Consider the following 22923-nt stretch of genomic DNA (forward strand, 5'->3'; position numbering starts at 1 on the left):
GAATGGTCATATAATTGGAGTTAAATTTTATGATAGAAATATTGATAAAATAATCATTATTAAATAAAAAATAATTATGTCACATGTAAATTATGAATTGAATCAACAGAAAAATCATTAATAACCGTTAAGCGATTAACTTTTCAAAAGTTAATGAAGTATGGAGCAGCAGGCTCCACACTTTTTTAACTTTTGAAAAGTGTCATGGAATTGATCCAATTTTTGTGTTAGTGTTTAAATTACTTTTACTAAAATAAGAAAAAATTGCAGGTTTGTTGTAAAATAATTAAATTTGATGAGGTGGGAATTACACTTAGAAAAAAAATCTTATGTTTACGCAAACACTCTTATGTTACATCCGGTTTTGATTAACGTATTGCTGGTTACAAATAAGGAGTCCAAACTAATCAAATGCATGCTTAGATAATATTTGAACAACTCTAGCATAGTGATTTCTAAAAATGTTGAGTTGTTAACATAGACAATGTCTTAGATAGACAGTCAATGATTTTGATATCAGCTGGTATATATATATATTAATATAGGCATAAATTATATATATATAAATTTGGTATATATATATATAAATTAGATATCTGAGTTCAGATATCCATGTATATGATGGAATTTTTTTAAGGTATATGTTAAATGCCTTCGTATGTTAGTAGTTTCTTCAATTAATATCTAATAATAATGATATACATTACACAATGTTATTTTTTTTTTTAAATATCTAAATTTATGCCCTATTTTCGTTTTTAGTGTTCATCAAATCATAAAGGTGTTCTGAGTGCAAGTGATAGTGAGAAACTGAATGAATCTGCTGAAAAAGTAAATAAATTGAAAGCTAGAATTCAAGAATTAGTGCAGACAATGGAGAAAGTAACTAAAAACTCAGAAATGAGTGCCCAACAATCTGTTGAATTTGTTAATGATTTAAAGCGTACTAATAGGTAAGAACTTGAAGCTTGTTTTTACTTTTCCCTTAAAATATACATTAGATATTAGTGCAACTGGAAATAAATTACAATGGAAGTTTGTTTGATAAAATTTTATAGCTTTAACTATAAAGACTTGTTTGAAAAAATAATACCTAATACAACAAACTAGCAAAGTATTAAATGAGGTAAGTTGTTTTTTAGCTTGGAAATGTCGAGAAACATAAAGAATCTGTTTACAAAGTACTGCTTTTTAAAAACCCTTGTTTAAGGGTTTGGTAAAATAAATTAGTATTTGTTACTTACCAAATATCACAACATGTTTTTAAATTAGGAAGAATGTGTAAGATTAGTAGACAAGATAACTGTAATTTGTTTAATATCTGAATAAATATTTAGTTGTTATTTGTTTTATTAAGTCCTATATCTCCCAGAAAGTTGCAAATTAAATTTCTATTTTTCACGATAGCTTTTTGACACTTGATTAAAAAAATTTTAATCAAAAAACCAGGTAAAGTGTTATCTGAAATATTTGTTCTGTTATTCATTTCCTTATTCAAGTTAATATTTAATCCGTCTTTCTTTGTCCTCTAATTGATAAAGATACTTCTTTTTCAGTGCCTTGGTGATTGCCTTTGAAAAGGCAAAGAAAAAACAACAAACTAAAGTTAAAAAACTAGAAATGCAAATGAGTTCTCTAACTGAAAGACATAATGCTCAGGTTTGTATTTTCTACAATTAATACTTTTTTTTAAAATTTGATTTCAGTAGCTTTAAACTATGTTAATTATTTATCATCATGCATCTTTGAAATGTCAACAATTGGCTGTAGTTTGTTTAAATTTATTAAATTTTTGTTTAAAAGGGTATGTTAAATTGCTTCTAAAATTAAAAGTACTTTAAAAATAATTTTATGTTTCTTGAAGACATAAAAACACACCTTGTGTTTAGTGCAGTTATGATGTATTGCAATTTAATTACTAACACCATATTTCCTATATCTCAGATATTTTTGAAAATAATATTAATTAACTTATTATCTCAATGAAACATTAATATTTCTTTAATTTAGGTTTAATGTTTATTTTTTCTCCGTTGTAATATCTTCATTGTTTTATTTAATTTTCAAGAAATAATTATGTTTAAATATAAGTACTTTAAATATATTTATACATCATTTCTTTCTTTTTGTATTCCAACTGAAATGAAACTCCTTTGTATCATATATGTTTTTGGGTAGCTGTTAGCTTATTGGCTTCTGCTTAAACCTTATAAATCTGACACTTAGCATACCAAAACAATATATAAAAAATTTCCAGATTCTGGCACATTAGTCATAAGCAGAGGAAGTCAAATACCGAATTTTTTGTGTTTTGAAATTTATTAATTTCAGATTTCTTTTTTTTCTTTAATTTTATACCATCACTTTTAAAAATAATTACTAACTGTATAATTACTAACTGTAGTATGACCCAATCCTAAAATTTTATATTTCAAGTGGGGATTTCAAAAACCTTGATTTAACATTCTGTATCTTAACCATGTAATATCAATCTATAGTACGGTACATATATAGAGTGTCTTTTAAATATCACTTATACAGAATTTTAAGAAAATTTATATCAGAAATCAAAAATATATGTCTGTCTGATCTTTTAAATATTTTATTAAATGCTTTTTGCATAGAGGGGAACAAAATAACTTATAAAATAGCTAACTCATTAAAATAACCACCTGGAAAAATATTTTCTTAATCTGCAGAAATTCCATCGTAGTTGGAGGGTAAGTAAATGAATATTTAACTGCATAATTCACATAAATAAATGCACTGATTAATGTTAGACTTAAATCAATGGAAATTTATTCTAATATTTTTTTTTCAAATAGTGACAATTGCTATTTTGTTTATTTTATTTATTAACTTAAGACCTTTTCAATTTCATCCGACTAATTACTTCACCTTTAAAATAATTAACTTTGACAGTGATTTTTCAGATTGTAGTAACTCTCCTCCTTCTTCCAATATTATTAATCCTGTTGACTGCATTTTTAATAAGAGTTCTAAAATTATACATTTAGGGCAGTGATTACAGAATATCTTGTTTATGGCATTGGTTTATCAGAAAGTTTTAGAAGCCCTTACTGGGGGGATATCTGTTAATTCTGTACTAAACTGATAATGCATGTTAAATCCATCGTTAGATTGACAGTCTCACAAACAGGTTGTGAAAAAAGATACCTTTCGCTCTGGTATCTTAAATTTAAAAAGATTTTCTATGATCTCCCAAATAAGTTGTGAAAAGTTATCCTTTGCTATAGTCTCTCAAATGAGACATTTTTTGCTGTAGTCTTCCAAATGAGTAGTGGTAAAAAAAAGCAAGTATTGTGAAAAGTGTACTACACTATTATGTGATGCAATTTTTATTAGTATAACTGTTGTTAATTGAATTCTAAATTGTTTTTTGAAAAAGAAATTTCAATATCTAATCTTGTAGAATCTTTAAACTTGAATAATATTTTTGTAGGTAAGAATGTTAAAGCAAAGAATAGCGATGTTAGAAAATGAAACTGGTCATCGTGTTCTACAAACTTCTAATTCTGATCTTCCTATGTGAACTTCTCATTGTGAGGCTTTATACTGAAGCCTCTTGAATATTTACACAAACTGCCAAGTTTAGGTGGCACTACACTGACCATCCAACTGTTGCAATACTGCATTTCCTCAATGTGATTCTACCTTTCGTTCAGTCTTCCCATTTGTTATGTTTTGTCCTGAACCAATATGTTTTACCAAATGTGATACTCATTATGTTTATTACTGTAAATATTTTTTTAATCGATTCATTTAGAAAGAAAATGGGATGGATTCTAAAAAATCATAATTTTTAAAAGAAATTTATTCTGGTTTATTTTGCTTCAAATGATGCTTTAAGTAATGGAAAAATGAATTCCTTTCAGGTCCAAGTTCAGACTCCTTTTATTTTTCGTGTTCAATCTTATTACGTTTTTTAAAGATAAATTTCATATATAAAATTTATGTTGTTCTCAGTAAATGTTAATATTAGTAATATGTGAGTCGATACTTAAATGAAAGAAGAAATAGTATTTTAAAAAGAGGGGAAGTTTTTTCTTCCCCAAAAAATTATTTTTAACATAGTAAAATTTGGTTGTGAAAATATGGTTCTAAGTATTGAAAACCGATATGAATTATAGTTTCAGGGTTGGAGTAGCTCCACCCAAAATGAAATTTCTTCTTCCAAATTTTGATTTTTTTTTACCTTCGAAAAAATGGGGTCAAACTGCTCTAATGAGATTCATTGAGCAAAAGGTGCATCTTCAGCATAATTTTGTGCTGAATTTGAGCGCAATTATGAGATCAAATTATAAAAATCAAAATTGGAAAAACTATGCAAAAAAGACTATTATAACGATTCATAAATGAGAGATTCACAATATAATCGTCGCAAATACGTTAAAAAGACCTGAAATTCAAAATGCCCGAGTCTTTGTATTCAAACATCAGAATTTAAAAAACTCGTAAAGCAGCGTGGAATTATAATGAAATGAAACACACTGTAAAGTTTGTTTGTTTTTTGTAATAAATCGTTAACAAATAGGTTTCTTAAGTTTGCATGTTGTAGTAACTTTGTAAAATAGTTAAAAATATCGTAATTTTAAGAAAAAAAAACTAGGAAAACGACATAGATTAATGCTGGAATCCTCATCTAATTTTCCCAAAGTTCTGTTAACTATGTTTTTAAATGTAAATTATTATTCTCTGATCAAAAATGTAGTTTTGCAAACACTATGCTGCTCCAAGTATAAAAATTATTTGCTCTAAATACCAAATTTTCTTGCTCCAAGGCACTTTTTTTTCTTCTCAAAAATAGTTAAGCTGCTATGTTAAAAAAAATTTTGGTAGTATTATTGTAAGTAAAAAATCTTGGACCTACCTTTTTCAAAAGCAGTAACTTGTTTCAAATACAATTTTTTAAGATTTATTTATCCAAAGATAGTAATATATCCTTATAATTTATTTTTAAAAAAATGCTCAGACTCTATTTTTGAAAGTTTTGATTCAAAATTATATCAAATATTTTGCACCATTAGAAGTAAAATAAGGAGAATGATATTTTACTAAGAAAATATTTTTTTTTTTTTTAATCTTGTGTTATTTTTTTAACATGTTTTTAAATAAGTAGTTGTATAAAAAAAATGTAACTTCTTTTCATTTTTTTCCTTGCAATCCCATGTATATTGATGGTATTATTATGAAATTGAATTTAGAGTTATATAAGTCTTGGAGATTTCACAAAGGTGCCATAAAACAAATTCTAGGAAATAAGAAACTTAAAGTAATAACATTTTTACTATTGCTCTGCTAACTTTGAGTTTTAGTAAAACTGTTCCTGCTTTATGCTTACTCAATTTATGTACTGAAAATATTTATTACGCATTATTGAAATAATTTGTTTATTAAGCTTCTTTAAGAAATTTATTTTAAACCAAATAATAATCAAATTCAAAAGCGTAATTATTTTTTTCAAATATTTCTAAATGGATAAAAAAGACTGATGCCCAATCTTTGTTTCTCTTTGGACAGATAAATCACTTGGTATGATCCTGTTTTCTTACATAAAAGTCTCTTTCGTTGACATAAACATAAAATAAGTAAAAGTTATGTTTTTGGGTAAGTTATTTCTTTATCTCTAGTTTTAACTTTACCTGAACAGGAAATATTAGTTAGCATTTAATAATGTGTGTTCATTCTAAGATTACTAAATAACTTGATATAAGTACTTTTTTTCTTCTACATTATTTATTAAAAGGAAGAATTTATTTTTTTTTTTTTTTTTTTTTTTTTTGTTGGGTATAAATATTCATAAAAAATCAAAATTTAAAACATGTAATGTTGATAACGATTTATTAGCATTAACAAAATTAAACTTTTTATATAAGGAAAATTACTACTGTTCCTTTGCAATATCAATAGATGAATGGTTCTTTAATAGCCATTTTATCAAAAAGCAATTATGAAGCTATTTTTGTTTGTAATTTCATAGGGCTATGACCTTCCACTATTGATCCATAACTCAGTTTGTAGGTTGCTTTCTCACTCAACAATCCACCAGGAAAATATTTACTCAAATTTTCCCAAGTATCTCGACAGTTAAATGAAATATTACAATAAATAAATTTAATTCCATATAACTTTTTGTATATGATTGATTAATTTTTATAAAATAACCTTTTATCTAATTTTGATAGATACAGAAAATATTTGAAATGATTCCATTTGTTTTTAAACTTCACAACAGCATGAAGAAAGTCATGCTGAGTGCTTAGAATAATTTTTTTTTTTTTGTTCCTTTAAAATGTTATTGAAATAAATTTAGACTATTAGTTATCTTTCTTGAAATGTTATTTTGAAATAGAATTTCGATAAAGATTCGTTCTTAAATATTCTTAGTTCAAAAAATACCTTTCTAAACATAGAGGAGAAACATCCAAATACTGTGCCAAAGAATATTACAAACTAAAATGACTTCACATTGTTACTTAATGTGTGTGCTATATAGTTTTATTTACCCTAAGTTCTATTTTTTCATTAAAAGTTATTTATTCAGGAAATTTATTTATTTCATATTTAGAAATGAAAAAGAATGTCTTATATCTAATATTTATTTTTAAAAAAAACAAACACTTATCATAGAAATGTATTTCATTGCATACTTAACGCAATACAGTTTGTTAACTACTCTGTAAGTTAAATGTGAAGTTGTAATTGATATCTACTTTTGCAATAATATTTATAATAAATAAGTTCAACTTCAAATAGATTCGCAATTATTTCCTACGTATCAATATCAATTGTTTAAGCACAGAATTAAATGAATAATTGCTTACTGTGTTTTAAATTATAATATTTATTTGAAAAATTTTTATTTATATAACTTTTCTTAAAATATTTTTCTTATTTTTAAAGAGGTTTCATAATGTTAGCTATTTGTACATTAATCCATAATTCTCAAATGTGTGTATGATATATTTATTGAGTTCTCAAAACTCCATTTACTTGTTTTATATATATCGTTGATTTTTATTAGATTTTTATATTTGTTTCCTCAAAACTGCCTTGAAGCCTTTTTTTATTTTTATTTTTTCATTTTTACTTAAACTGTTAATATGGCATTTATTTTAAAAATTCTTCTAACGTTAAGTATTTTGTTCCAAAACTTTTTACTATCCCATGTATTTTTTACTTTTTAATACTGCAATGTATTTATATAATATTTTATTTCATTTTTCAATAATGAATCAAAACCAAATGTGTGTGAAATATATTTAAAATATTAAAGAATGTTTCAGAGATTGTTTTAAATGTAAGAAGTTCAGAATACCTCTGCTTAGTATATAAGTTTCTTAAGTGTTGCTGAAATAGAAGTTAATTTATTTTTAAATACTTTCTTGTTTTTTTTTTTTTTTTACCCCTACTTATTTTCAAAATGTGTAAATGAGTGCTTTTTCAATGCCAAACCCTGAATGCAGCAGCATTTGTTATAGCTGCCAAATCCTTGAAAAACATGTAAATAAATTTAAACTAATTAAACCGTATTTGTATCCTTCATTTAAAAAATATGATTTGTAATTTATCTTTTCCCAGCTTATCCAAGAATTAGAGACCTGCAAGAGTATAAAGGACTAACATAGCATGTATAAGGCATAATTGAACTCTGCATTTGAACGCTGTGTAGATACTTGATATCAGGGCTCGAAAAACCGTCCGTCCTTGGCGGTCAAAAATTTCCGGCGGACAACGAATTTCTCGAATCAGACATCCGCATGAACGGCCTTTTTCCCGTTAATATTCGTGATATACTTTCAATATTTGTTATCTTACAAGAGGCCAGCACCTCACTTCTAAAATGACCCTCTATTCTAGAAATCCCGTACAGCAACATACTGCACATGGTGGAATTGATGTTTTTTCCGTCTGGGAGTACTGCAGCTGTTGAAAGGGACTTTTCAGCAATGAACTTACAAAAAAATACATTACGTAAGCATTAAACGCAATTATGAACATCCACATAAATGGAAAACCCCTTTCAAATTTCTGTGCAGAAACCTCTGTAAATCATAGGCTTGATTGTGGAACTGGCAAACGTCATATTTGATTCATTTAAAAAACGCAGTACCCTCGGATAAATTGACATTCCAGATAACTTGACCTTTGTCATTTAAATTATTTCATATAAGAAATACTAGGTTTTACTATTAGTAATCTAGTATTTCTTTTATTACTGTATAATGTAATCCTAGTAGCTACTAATTCATTGTGTAATTTATATAAATGTTTGTAATAAATAAGAAAAAATAATATTTTTATTTATTTAGAAGTGACGGGTTAGTTTCAAAGGAGGACGGGTACATTGTTGGACAAGCCGTCCTCGGGGACGGGTAAAATTTCTAAGTTTTTTCGGGCCCTGCTTGATATACAAATGCTGTTAAGAGTTTTTCAAATTTTGTAAAAAAAATTTTAAAAAATTTAAAGACTAATTGTATTAACGCGTATTTTGTTCCACATGAGGAAAATTCGACAGTTTACATGCCTCCAGCAGCCAAGTAACGAAAATTTGCATATTGCACTAAATACTTGATTGTCCTTTGATCAATGATAGTGCAAACGATAATGGATAGTGTGTGTCATGCACTATATCTTACATTTGAATGAATTGATTTTTATTTTCTCTCTATTCTAAAAAAAAGTTTTTGCAGTTAATTTTGTCCCCTGAAAAACTTTTTAACTACGTGATGAAAATCTAAGATTAAGGAATCAATTCATTCAGAATCTTTCAGGGAAGACATTTAGGGCATTCAAATCTTTTACATAATTTTAAATTTTTATTTATTTTAGTTTTAAAGCACGATTTTGCAGTTAATAATGAAGAATAACCGCCGTTCACAACAGCCAATCACATGTCTGAAAACGGCAAGCTTAGAAAAGCGATTTACAAGTCTGAATTTTCTTTTTCAGAGATGCAACCAATCACAAAATAGTTAGAATTTCATTCTTCAGTTTTACAACATCTCAACTTATTTCGTATTGATATATTGATTAATCTGATTATTTGTTTTCTAAAACGTTAATTCGTAAGTTTAATCTGGTTCCGGCATATAAGATAAAGTTGAATGACAAGGAATTTAATTAATATGCAATACAGTAAATAAGCGAAGAGATATTTTATAAAAGTATTTAATGAAAAATAATAACAGCGAAATATATGCGTTTGCGAAGCGTTCTATTTACATCTCTGAATGTTGCCACCTATTTTTATGAAAGTTAAACTATTCTCTGCTATAATAAAATTAGACTTATGCGAACCTTACATTCTATTGATCTAAGTGACGATGGGATTTGTATTTTAAAAAAATGTGATAAGATTCGCTTAAAAAATGTTGACGTTATTATATGGGACGAAGCAAGTATGATTCCCAGAAAAGCAATAGAAATGATCGATAGAGCTTTTCGCGATCTTCTAGCTAATGAGATACCATTTGGTGGTAAGATAATCATTTTAGGTGGAGATTTTCGACAAGTGTTACCTGTCGTTAAAAAAGCTACACATATGCAGGTTATTAATGAAACTATAAAATACTCTTTTCTTTGGCCATTTTTTGAAATCCTCCATTTGACAATTAATATGAGAGTTAAAGCTGGTAACCAAGAATTTGCCAATTGGTTGTGGACAATTGGCAATGGAGAACTTTTACATCTTGATGCAAGCACTCCTGATCTTTATTGTAAAGATATCATTTCTTGGTTTTTTGAAAAAATCGATTGTCTTAATACTAACTTCATTAATCACATCATATTATCACCGCAAAATGATGAAGTTAACAAAGTTAATGAAAATATTTTATCACGTGTGCCAGGTGAAGAGGTTATAAGTTATAGTATTGATAAGGCCACACTATATGGAGTAGATAAATCAGACGGGAGAGAAGAAGAAGCTACTTTAAGGTATTCTATTGAATATTTAAACTCCATAAATCTCCCGGGACTGCCACCTCATCAGCTCAAATTAAAAGTTGGATGCATTGTGATGCTGATCAGGAACATATCTATTGTTGATGGCCTTTGCAATGGAACTCGATTGACTGTTCTTAAAATAGGGAAAAGAGTATTGACTTGCCAAATTGCTACTGGTAATAAAAATGGTAGTATTGTCAATCTTCCAAGAATAGAATTAAATACATTATCAAGTAATTCTTCCTTACCATTTGTGCTTTATCGACGACAATTTCCTGTTAGATTAGCTTATGCCTTAACAATTAATAAGGCCCAGGGCCAAACCTTCGATAAAGTTGGGCTATATATTGAACGGCCTATTTTTTCTCATGGTCAATTATATGTGGCATTGTCAAGATGCACAACGAAGGAGAACATTAAAATATTTATTAAAGATGATCCTGTCATTAACAATATTGTATATAGAGAAATATTATAACATATATATATAATGTCAAATTTATAAATGTATTTAGCGTAAAGAAAATGCTATTGGTGCATTGTTTATTTTAATTCCGCAAAATTAATGTTTTCATTTATAGTTATTTTGCTGAATATTATTAAAATATTTTTTTAAAAATTACCCTGTTCTTAACAATATTGCTTATTGAAAAATATTATAGTGTTTGCATATATATATATATATATATATATATATATATATATATTGAATTAAATGTGTTAAAAATATATTCATTTCTTTGGGACAAAGTCTGTATTATTGTGATTATCATTTTTTTTAAACAAGTTTCATATTAAGATTATATCTGCACATTGATGTTAATTTCTGACAATTTTGGCTCATTTAAAGAACAAATAGGACATAGAAGGAACTGTAGTCAACGAAAAAAAGTGACATTGATATTGACACACTGCTTATTCTGCATTTAAGAAAATTAATTCTTTTCGATGATAACAGTTAATATTCAGTTTAATATTGAAATATATGAAATCAAAGCATTCTTGGTTTTGCGAAGCAAACCAAGCAAGAATTGCGAAGCAATTCTCCGGGGGTTGGCGAGCGTTAGCGAGCAGGGGGCGGAGCCCTCTAGTATAAGAAATAATAGAAGTAGTTATTTACTAAGTTACTTCATTAAAGGAGTGCTGTTTCATTAGTCTTCGGAAGATCGGTCTGTTACATACAAAAAAAAAACTACTTTAAGTCATCTCAGTGTAAAAAAGAAATGAAGAATATCCTAAAAACTTTGAGTGCAACTTTCTGTTTTTTTTTTAAAACTTATTATGAGTTAAATACATTTAAACGAGGTCTATGGGAGATAAGTTTGAAGTAAAGTCATAAATATTTTTCTTGAAATCCACACAGCACCATTTTCAAATCAAGTATCTACACAAATACAAAATATTTACTCATTTCTAAACTGAAAGAAACATTTCCTTATACACAAAAATTCCTTATTATTCAGTTAAACTTAGCAGAACTTGGGAACCTTCTTGAGTTAGCCATTAAAAGATTAATTTAGTTTGGATGCTCATGTCAATACGAAACAGAAAGGTGGCTTTTTTAAAATTGAAATTGGTAAGGTATGAATGGAAGTAAAGGCGAATAAACCTTTCGCACAAATGTTTAATGATTAATAACACAATGAAACTGGCAGTCAGGTTTTATTAAATAAACAATGCAAACTCCAGACATTCAGTTTTAGATGAAAATAACAAAACTTAAATAAACAATTCATACTTTTCCTATAAAGATAGCAATTTAACCTTTATTTTGAATGTATTTTCATTTATGTGAAAAAAATAGTCTTGTGCAGCTAACAAACTATGATGAAATGCAAACCCTTGATGCTTTAGCAAAGGGTAACTTTGCTATTCATACTATGTCTAAGTCGTCAGATTAGATAAATCAAATTCTGATAAATTGCAATAAAAGGAAAATTAACTATCAAGACCAGTTAATTTAATGGGGGAGGGGACTGATGAGCATTATCTGAAAAATGGACAAACATGTTGTTTTCCAATATTTTCAAAAGAACCTGGATGAATTGAAGAAAATCTATAGACTCATTGGAAACATTAAAAAATGTTGCTTTCACTGTGGAAAAGTAGATGCTAAAATTCAAATAACTGTAAGATTCCTTTTTTTTTTTTTGTAAAATTTCATAAATTTTCCATGCAGAAAAAGTAACTTGGAATCTCGTGATAGGTATTTGCAGGAATTCATGAAACTTGCACGGAAAAATTCTGACCTTCTATTTCAAAGGGACATCCTGATAAGAAATATTCCTTTTGAATTCTACTACCTACTTTTTCATCTTGAAATATTTTAAGGCATCCTCTTTTAACTTCCTGTGGGGGTGTGGTCTGCTCATGGGGAACAATTTCAAACATTGAGACATAGAAAGCTATTAGTGAAAATTTTAGAATAAGGCCATGCAACATAAAAATTGCAGCTATCCTTAACACTGTATCTTAAGTAGATAGAGAACTTTTCAATAGTATTTTATGCATGCTAGAAATACGGTGATATCCCATTTTAACAGATAAGTTGGGTGCAGCAGACCATAACAGAGATCTCTCATTTAGCTGACAAGTTAGAAGTCACAACTACTTCTTAAAATAATAAAAGAATTCACATTGACTGAAATCTGCATTAAGCAAACGTTTATTCGAATTCAAAAGCCAAATGAATCCTGAATGTAGAAAAAGTATGTTTACTTTTTATTATATTTTGGAGGTATGTATTTTAATTCTTCAAAATACCATAATTGTGAAATGAATATATTGATCTGTTCTGATGTCAAATTTAAATGCTCGCAATTTTGGTATCAATCCAGTTCTCTTAATCATTTTATCTGTTCATTACAATCCATATTCTAGAATAGAGAAGGTTGAAATTCTTGAATTGGGCCTTTTATTTAAAATTATTATTTTGTCCACTCCTAAATCATTTATTAGAATTTTTGAAGATCACTTATTGTAGAGTAAAAAGTTTTAGTATGATTTGTTATCAAATCATTGGAGACATGCTAGCAGATGTAAACTAAAAGTTGATCAAGTAAAAAACAATTACTATTATTATATAAATACTAGTCATTAAGCGTTATTTTAAACATTGACCCATAAATTTGCCCTCATTAACGAGAGATCACTGTCTTGATCACATATTTGACTACCATTTTGTATAAATGTTGCGACATTGAACTTAAAACTTGTCAGTCAGAGGAAGAAATAAATGGAAAAAAATTGTAGTGAAAAACGAAAAATAATGTTGTAACTATACAAACAATATACATTTTTGTTTTAAATTTTTAAAAAGAAAAAGACTATTGTTACAATAATTATAGGAATTTAAGAATAACACCTAATTTGCCCATGACTGCTTCAAGATCCTTGTGATGATGTGGAATCCTGTTCCTTGTATGAGTGATATCTGACCTTGTTTTCACACGTTAGGTTAAGAAGATTTCATATGAGTTTTTTTTTTCTTCAGTTAATGACAGCTGACCTTGAAGTTTGAGGATTATCCAATTGAGCCAATCTGTCTTTTTCCTGTAATTAAGTATAGGATTTTAACTTAACACGCAATTCACAAAAATATATTGTTTTAAACAGGTGAAATAAAATATATTATAAAAAGATCTAGTTTTATTGCTAAAAGACAACTACGCTAAATACGACTCAGAATATTGGAGATACAGTTTGACAGCAACTTTGGTAAAATAGAGTTTGAAATAGTTAATGTTAAAGGGTCGCTCCCTTTTTTAAAAAACATAAATGTCCGTGACATTTGTTGTAATGCAAATTTAGTAAACTTCTAAAAAACTTTTTTTTTGTGAGTTTATCAGCGAATGAGTGTGAATTTCCTTTGTAATAACTCTGGACTTCTTAAAAATTTTAATTTATTGTAAAATTTGTAAGGAAAACGATAAAAGAAGTAGCAAAATTTAAATAACAAGTGGTATCGATATCAGCAAATTGTATTGAGATCTTATAATGACTCTTTGCTTCAGACTGAAGAAGTATATGGCGTTATATGTGCGAAATATGAGGTTAGTGTTCTGGGATAGCCATGGTTGGCAAGGCGCTGGACTTACGTTCGTGAGGATGGTAGTTCGAATCCAGCCGACTGAAGACTCCCCGTGTCTCTACCCCGTCCCCGACTACAACAATCGTGACTGGTGCACGTTAAATCTGTCAGGTCACAAAGTCCTCCGTGTTCCCATAACAAATTATACCTCTGGGGGTACTGAATTGCAGATTGACCGTTCTCTGGTTCAGGTCATAATTACGATCTGTGGATGAATGGGTCCGCCCTATAAGCGGGTGTAACGTATGGTTGAAGTAACAATCGAATTCTTGGCCATAGATGGTGCCACTGGAAAACAAGAACAATAGCAGCCCTTGCCTTAATGGCCTACAACAACAACGTGAGGTTAGTGAAAAAATTAATCAATCCAAAATTGTCACTTTTTTTTCAATATTTAAATTTTGAAAGAAAATCGGTTTTTTCCTTCAATATTTAAATTTTGAAGGAAAATCGGTTTTTTCAACTATTTTTTTTTTTTCCTTTGAAAGTTTTCTTTTGTTTGATTTTTGAGATTAGAACAAATAAAAGTAATTGAACCTACACACATTTCGTACAACACATTTTTCTTTGCTATAGAACTCAAATTTAAAGTTTTGACGAAATTCCTCATTGAAATCCTTTTTACCACTATCTACCATCATTTACTTGAAACATAGATGTTTATAATCATAGGATGATTTGATATACATATTAAACTACTTAGCATGCAATACTCTCTGAACATTGTAAAAAAAATTATTTTATTCTTTTGCTTAAATAACATCTAACTCAGTTTGAAATGGATGATAGATCATATTTATTTACTGGTAGTGCTTATTAAAATATCAGAAAAATATATATATACCTTCAAAGCATTCTGATACCACTGCGCTGTCAGGTAGAGTTGAATACTCACGACTAAACATATTCCACCAAAAACAGCTGATGAAAAATAATTCTCCCCATGAAGCTCAAAAGCTATTACAAAGAAAAATCTTTACGTTAAACAAAAAAAAATTTTTTTTGCACAAAATCATAATAAATAGGATTAATGACCATAAAATGAAAAAGAAGGAGTTGAGAAGCAATTAATAGAAATACTAAGCATCAGGCAGTAAAACGGGTTTTGATATTTTCTGTACTTCCTTTATCACTAGTGATTAGACCGATTTCGATATTGTTCGTTGCGGGTGGTGATTCAATGTCATAGCTATAGCTTTAGTGCCGGCGCAGTTATCATGGATGAGAACCTATTGTAGCTTATCGCCGAGTTTAGGATATCGAAATTGAGCCAGCCACAAGAACCCATTTCCATGTCATGTAACCTTTTTTCCAAAAAATTTGAACCTACGTAAACTTCTTTTAGTGAGTTTATATTGATAGTATTTTTTTTTTAAGCGGCGCGTTCAATAACAACTTATTTCAATATTTATGTTTCAATAATAAAATTCACACTGCCAAAATATGCCTGAAAAACATTCGAAAAGTTTTTTTTATTTTTTATCAAATTAACATAACCGATTTAAATAAACTGTGTAAAAATATCACAACTTAATTTTGAATTATACGCATATAATTTTATGCCTTTTTAGTAAGAGCAAACCAATATCACAGTTTGAAAAACGTAGTACTTGCATATTATTAGTACAGCATTTTTTTTAGGAAAGCGATTATGTTATAAAGATTGCTTTTATTTCTTCTAGTTTATTAAAGTAAAACCTGCACTTCAATCAATTAGAGTATATTATTCCTATATTCTACATAGTGCTAGAGTATGCATGTAGGGTACTGTAAAGTAATGGTTATTCCTACACTAAAAGATCCCAAACTATTAAAATAGCTTTAAAAAATTTTTTTATATGGAATGTGTCAGACACAGACGGCGCTAGGGGTTAAAATTCGTTGAAAGACTTCCGGATTACTTACTTCCGATTGATTTTTGTGAAAGCATGCTCTGATGCAAATAAATAGAAAAATAACAAGCTGTGATATTTTACCTAATTATAGCCAAATAAGTGATACCAATCAAACGTGGCAAACCTTAAACTTTAGTTATGTTGTGATATTAATTTTATTAAAAATTTTTTAGGCCCACGACCTGTTAGAATTTCTAAATTACAGAAAACTCTTATGAAAGGTAAAATTTCTTGTAAATTTGAGCAAAAATCACAATAATAAAATTTACTAAAATATTAAGCCTGTTCACACATCGCCTCATAGAAGTAACATAAGCGGAGGGATACATTGCAAGTGTTCTAAATTTCTTACGGTTTTAGGAAGCTTGTTATTGTTTACATTCAGTCAACCATTTATAACCCTGTAATTTGAGATTGGTAACATTTCTAATCAAACACCTTTCAAGGAATAAATTAGACCGGGATAGCCTAGTCGGTAGGGCGCTGGGTCCATGTTCGTGGGTTCGAATCCCGCCGGCCGAAGACTCCCAGTTTAGTTGGTGACTGATGCCCGTTAAAATTCTGTCGAGTCGCAAAGTCCTCCATGTTCCCATAACAAATCAATACCTCTGGGGGTACTGGATTGGGGATCGATCGTTCTCTGATTCAGGTCAAAATTACAATCTGTGGATGAATGAATGAGTCCGCCTTATAAACAGGTGTGACGTATGGTGTGGCAGAAGTTGAATTCCTGGCCATAGATGGCGCCACTGAAAAACAAGAAACGCACACTATGCCTCAAATTTGCTCGGTTTCACCAAGCAGGCTTGCCAGTGTGGCAAGTGGCAGTAGAACCAACCAGGAATAAATTCAAGAAAAAAAATTGTGCGAAATATAAAATTAGTAAGGAACACAGTAGGACAAATTAAAAAATTCACAAGGACATTCATGTAATAAAAATTATAAAGATAAACAAAATAAGAGTCGCAGGGCATATTTTCGGTTTAGAAACTACTAGTCCAATTTTCAAACATAAGCCAATTGGAATTGCTAGAGAACGTCCAAAACTTTGATAGCTGAACTCCAAAACGCGAATTTAAAACATATAGGGTTTTGTACTGGTAAGATCGGGTGACAAAGAGAACTGAACGGAGAAATATTTTGAAAGAAAACTCCTTCAAAATATTTCTCCATGCCAAGGCACACCCCGGGCTGTTGTGCCAATGATGAATAAATAAGGAAAGAAAACAATTCATATAATTCTCCACGGGTAAACATGGGGGAATTCGAATAATTTTTCTATTTTAAGGGCATACTTAAGTTTCACCCTCTTAAATGGCAAATAATTTTTTTTTTTTAAATCTTACCTTGTTTTTTGAAAAATGCTAATATTGTGAATACACCAAGTGAGATTCCAGAAGATACACTCATTATCATGCCAAGGATTTTTAAGCCTTCCAAAGTACCAGTGTCGTGCACTTTTTCAAGTTTCGATAGCAAGTGAGTCACGAACAGTGATGCAGTACCAACAGATAAGCAAGCTGACGGGAAGAAAAAATAATTTCACATTTACTTTTCAGAAATTGAAATGGTTTGTGAATGAAAAAAGCAAGCCAATTTAGTATTTTTGTCATAAAAAGAAGGCTCTATAATGTTGTTGCTTCTAATCCCCCTCCCTAGAGATCTAACCCAGGACTCCTCAACTTTTTTTAATCGCCGAGGACTGGTCAACATTTGATTTTTTTTTTCGCGACCCTCTGAAGGAGGGCGGACGTCGATTGTTTATATTTTAGATGGTTTTGATTTTATAATTTTAATGTAATGTATTTAAATAACGCCTTCAAAACAAAATGCATTACATACGCCGGAGCCGCGGAGGGTCAGAGGATAGAGCTCTCACCTTCCAATAAAGTGAACCGGGTTCGAATACCTATGATGGCTGGTCGATATTAATTCCGAACCCGGCTCGCACCGACCACAGTGCTGACGTAAAACTATCATCATTGTTAGACGGATCATGGGTAGAGTACCCTAGCGGTTGGGCTAACCGTGAGATGTTTTCCTGTCCGTGTAACGCAAATTCGGGTTAGTTCTATCAAAAAGTCCTCCACAAAAGCATATTTCTCCCAATACTTGATCCAGGAGTTCCCTAGTCTTCTGGATTGGGTTCAAAATTGCAAGGGTTTCCATGGACAAAAGACGTTACCTAAAGCCGCATCAATACCGTGTATGTAATTTTATTCTATTTTATAACCGTCATTGAACATCCGAGTTCGACCCAATTTTGAGTTTACGACTACTTATGTTCTTCTCCGTAGCCTTGCAATTTTGAATCCAATCCAGAAGACAAGGAGACTCCAGGATCAAGTATTGATAGAGATTTGCCTCCGTGATTCAAAAGAGAAATGATCATGCTCCAAAGTTATTATCAAGGTCTTAAAAAAATCGATCCGTTTTTAAAATTTTGGCTTCAGTTTGCTGCCAACGATGAGTGTCTTCCGCACAAAACTCAAATGTTGAAAGGTTATACAATGAGGACAAAATATACTAATTTATGTATAAAATAATATTATATTGATATAGTATTTGGTGATTGTTAAAACTGTACCCGAAACTGAGCAATTTTAAAACCGATACTGTGGAAATAAGTGTCTTACATCCCCTTGAAAGGAGGATGAATCGTATAAAATTACTTGATAGTAGAAAATTTTTGACTATCATGAGTGGGCCACAAGTAATACCATCACGCCAAGTGATGCTAAATACAGTTAATCTCTATTCTGATGAGATAAACTACAAAAAACGTGTTTTTCTTAATATAATAATGTAAAGGCACCGGGGTGGGTAAAAATAATTATGAATAAAAAATGGAAATTATTTTTACTTTATTTATTAGTGGAAAAACCTGGCAAGTGACATTTTCAGAGAGGCTACAATCAAGGTAAGAAAAAAGTAGTCTCCAATCCAACTTTATTAGATTTACTAGAAGGCGAGACTAATAATTTTTCGCCTTATTTTATTTACCACTGTTTAATTTCAAAATAAAAATTATACAAGCATACTAAAAACTAATGTGAATAAATTATGTTACGATTAAAGTGAAAACAAATACAACTGTGTTACATTAATCATACTCATATTGAGGGAATCACTTTATTATTTTCACTGATCCATGAATAACGTTAAAAATGTCACTTACCTGGTTCTCCCACTAAGTACTTTAAATGCGTCGGAATATGCCTTTCAGTTTTGTTCACGATTTCGTAGTTTTGAGCTTTGTTCTGTACTGATTAATTGATTTTTTTATTCACCCCGTACAAAAAACGGGTATTCAGCTATCGTGTGTGTGTGTGTGTACATATATTATGTTAATGTAAAGTATCCATCCCCTGTAGGGGATGGATACTTTAAGCAGGACAATGCTCCTTGTCATATAGCTCGCATTGTCATCAGATGGTTCCAAGAACATGGCGGTGACTTTACCTTGCTTCGTTGGACCGCACAATCACCAGATCTCAATCCGATTGAGAATTTGTGGGATGAGATCGAATGGGACGTCAGACAGCTGGATTCAGTGTCATCCAATCTGACGGAACTGAAAGATCAGAAGGAGACTAGCTTTTGGTTTTAATGATTGAAATATGTTTTAGGTGTATTTTAAATGTGGTATAATAAATGAAAATGTTTTTTTTTTTAAACTGGTTTTGACGTTTTACAAATGAGCTAAATCACAATTTTTAATTAAATCTCTAGCAATTCTGCTAATTTAGATCCAGATCGCTTGGTCTGTTCGCTAACAAATATTATTTCGTAATACTCCAAATATTTTAACTCATTTATTACAGTCTCTCAGTGGTGTAGGGTTATATGCTTGGGAGTTTATTTTCTTTAGATTAATATTGATATTAATACACTGTTGGACCACCTTTAGTCGGCAAAACTGCTCGATTTTTTGTAGAACGTTCAATTCTACAAAGTCATTATTTAAAAAGAAAAAAAAAAACGCTTGTAAAGTAAAATAAATCTACTGAATGGAGATTTTATCTATTTTGATTAAACTAAAACTAAACTCAGCGGCGCGACAGCTCTTGAGAGCCAAGGCCTACTGTGCCCATCTCAGTTTTCTTGACCTTGGGCTCTGGGGTGCAGGAGCAGATGTTCCGGTCAGGTGGTCAGCCGAACGCGGAACCCCCAGTGTTTAGTTCCCAAGCATGCTTGGTTGATTAATCAAACTATACCATTATTTTAAGGCGGTATTGTGCCCCTCCCCCCCCCAAAAAAAAAACATTTCTACCCTACTACAATCTCTACTCTTGACACTGCGAAAGAAAGTACATTTTTTAATTGCATCTGTACTATTCAGAGGGTTTATTCCTTATTAGAAGAAATTAAGTAGTTTTTAGCATTTTTATTTTACTATAAATTTATTCCAAAGTTCATAATTCTGAATTTTCAAATAATATTAAATAGTAATATGCCTTATGAATTTTTAACAATGTAAAATAGCAATTTGTTAATAAAAATGGACTATTTAAAGTATAAATTGTTCATTAGAACTAATAAATAATTTCTGAATACATTATTTAACAATAAATTTATTACAAAATCGTTGCACTTTGTACACCAAATTCTGTTCATCAAAGGTTTTGTTAATAGTTTTACATTTGATAAAAAAATAAATAAATGAATGAATAAATAAAAAAATACAATCCATGATAGTTTCTTCCCGAATTCCCCCTTAAATTCTGGGTATATTAATAATTTGTAATGTTAGAAAATTAATTTTGTTGCCAAATGGCTAAATGATAATTAGTTTACACCCACAGGCAGTCATAGCATACATTCTCAATGTAAAGTAACATAATTTTTAACATTCAAAACTTTAAATAATTTACTGAACAAAGGCAAAATGGTAGCTTGTTTAGGAAACAAAGCAATGATCCATTCATTGTTCTTTTGTATACTCTAATTTTCACTCAACGAGGAGCAATGGCGGGAAACAATGCTTAAACATAAACATAAGGTAAACAAACATAAGGTTTTTCAATATAGAGAAAAAACCAATCTTAGCAAATTAGTTTCGGTTATCACTCTACGTCGTAAATACATTCGGAAATTTTATTTGGTAAAATATTTACATTTCACTAATCTATGTAATTCAAGAAAGAGTAAACAATGTTTAGAATAGTTCAGTTAATGTTTTCAATGTTTAGAATAGTTCAGATAATGCTTTCAATGTTTAGAATAGTTCAGATAATGCTTTCAATGATTAGAATAGTTCAGATAATGCTTTCAATGATTAGAATAGTTCAAAAGAATCTGAACATTTCTTATAAGAATGTCGGAAGTAACTTTCCTAATTTTCAAACTAATGTCGTAATATGTAAAATATTATAACCCAAAAAGTCACGAAATAATTTTAGATTTTTTCCAAAAGCCCTTTTAAAGTTTAAAAAAAAAATTATATTCTGAGTGTCCTTGATAGAATATTTTTCTTAAAAAAAATATTTTTCTTTTAATTTTTAATTAAACTAGGTAAAGTAGAGTGGTTGAATATTAAGCTCATTGACAAAAGTATTTACGCGAGCACGTGAAGGCAAGGTAAATTTTTTTGGGGATTACAAATTATTCCACAGCAATTCGCCATCGCAACGCTCGATTACGTCACCTGGGGAGGTGACAGGTTCTATGTCTTGACCCTTCTCCTTTCCCTCGCCTCCTCTTCTCAGATATTTCCCATTTTCTTAGTATTTTTCATATTTAAATGCCACAAATATTTTTAAATCGCTTTATTCTATAATTATGCTCAATGTAGTTTTCAATTCCATATAGTTTCCTTAACTTAAAAGCTTTTAATCTATTTGAAAATCAAGAGAGAAACTGACGTACTTCCTTCCTCTCTGACTCTCCACACGCTAATGGTGAAAGCATGCGAAGTGTTAGGAGTTCTGCTGCTCTACGCCACCTATAGCCCATTTCGATCAACAGTTGTGCAGTATTTGAAATTTAATTATAATGCATTTGATATATAATGAGAAAATAACTTTTACTTTAAATAAAAATTTGATTCCTTGCATCCAAAATCTTAAACCTACTATTTACAGATGATTTTAGTGACATGACAACTGACTCATTGCAGCATAATAGTAAAATTGAAATTTATCTTGCATACATCGAAAAATAAAATTTTATATCCTTACCTGCAAAGAATGATACAACAGCTGCGCTGTAGTTGCCATCTTCAATAAATATACTCGTGAAGGCACCGCACACTATCAAAGGTATGCAAGTTAGCAGAAGTAAAACATACAACAAAAACTTGGCAGATGGTGAATAAGAAATAACACAAGATGTCATAGAAATAGTAGAAAGAAAACTTCCACGATTGTGATTTGGATGTAAATCGAACTTAGGTTCGACTCCAGCAAAGGCTTCCAATTCATGATGTTCAATGACAGCTGATGTGCTTCCCTCCTCCATATTTTGTTTTCTTTAATCCCCAATCACAACAAAATTAAATAACATCAATTATTTAATATTCTTCGTTAGGGGTGGAAAGCGATATCAGCTGCTGTTATCAAACCATCGTGAAAAATGAGACAATGACTGTTATCAGAAGCTTTTGTTCCCACATGAAAAGTAATGAGTTTGGACTTCAGGAGTTGGAGCTGATATAAAAATAAACACACTTTGAAATAGTGAGTGCTTATAAATTATGATTTCCTTCAATGTCTACAAACCTCTCTAAAAATTTTTTGATTCGAAGGAATTAGTCACAAAAAGTAAGAATTAAGTATCACTTTTATTTCTTTAAAATGTATTTTCTAGGCAATTATTAAAATGTAATCATAGCATGTCATGTAGTTAGCCTGAAGAGCTCGCAGAAGATGCGTTTTAATAGTACTTAACTTTGTTAAAATGGAACATTTTAACACACAGAAAACCAGTATTGATAGGATTTTTTAGAAACATTTTTTTTCAGTTAAATTC

The 22923-nt window shown here is 29.8% G+C and overlaps 2 protein-coding genes across 4 annotated transcripts in view; one reads left to right on the top strand and one right to left on the bottom strand.

Annotated features, from left to right (window-relative positions):
- Positions 1–4334, top strand: part of LOC107436492 (colorectal mutant cancer protein) — an 82925-nt gene extending 78591 nt beyond the window's left edge. For both annotated transcript variants that reach the window (XM_043042916.3, XM_043042917.3), the window contains 3 exons: positions 763–953; positions 1557–1659; positions 3464–4334. In XM_043042916.3, coding sequence (XP_042898850.2) covers positions 763–953; positions 1557–1659; positions 3464–3553 — 384 coding nt within the window. In that variant the 3' untranslated portion in view covers positions 3554–4334. The remainder of the gene's footprint in view (positions 1–762; positions 954–1556; positions 1660–3463) is intronic.
- A 7278-nt stretch (positions 4335–11612) lies between these two features.
- Positions 11613–22552, bottom strand: LOC110282665 (uncharacterized). Of its 2 annotated transcripts, XR_015435395.1 has the most exons (5): positions 22134–22552; positions 17301–17474; positions 14904–15016; positions 13112–13521; positions 11613–11911 (listed from the first exon to the last, which is right to left on the bottom strand). XR_015435395.1 is itself a non-coding variant. In XM_071183717.2 (4 exons), exons 1-4 carry the CDS (start codon positions 22411–22413, stop codon positions 13459–13461), a joined length of 630 nt encoding a protein of 209 aa, XP_071039818.2. In that variant the 5' UTR covers positions 22414–22552; the 3' UTR covers positions 11613–13458. The 2 variants fall into 2 exon arrangements, 1 of the variants encoding a protein (XP_071039818.2); XM_071183717.2 differs by having other exon boundaries at positions 11613–13521.
- Positions 22553–22923: the final 371 nt, after the last annotated feature.

Source organism: Parasteatoda tepidariorum, chromosome 7, assembly GCF_982258835.1.
Source record: "Parasteatoda tepidariorum strain Cologne lab strain chromosome 7, Ptep-v5.0, whole genome shotgun sequence".
Lineage (NCBI taxonomy): Eukaryota > Metazoa > Arthropoda > Arachnida > Araneae > Theridiidae > Parasteatoda > Parasteatoda tepidariorum.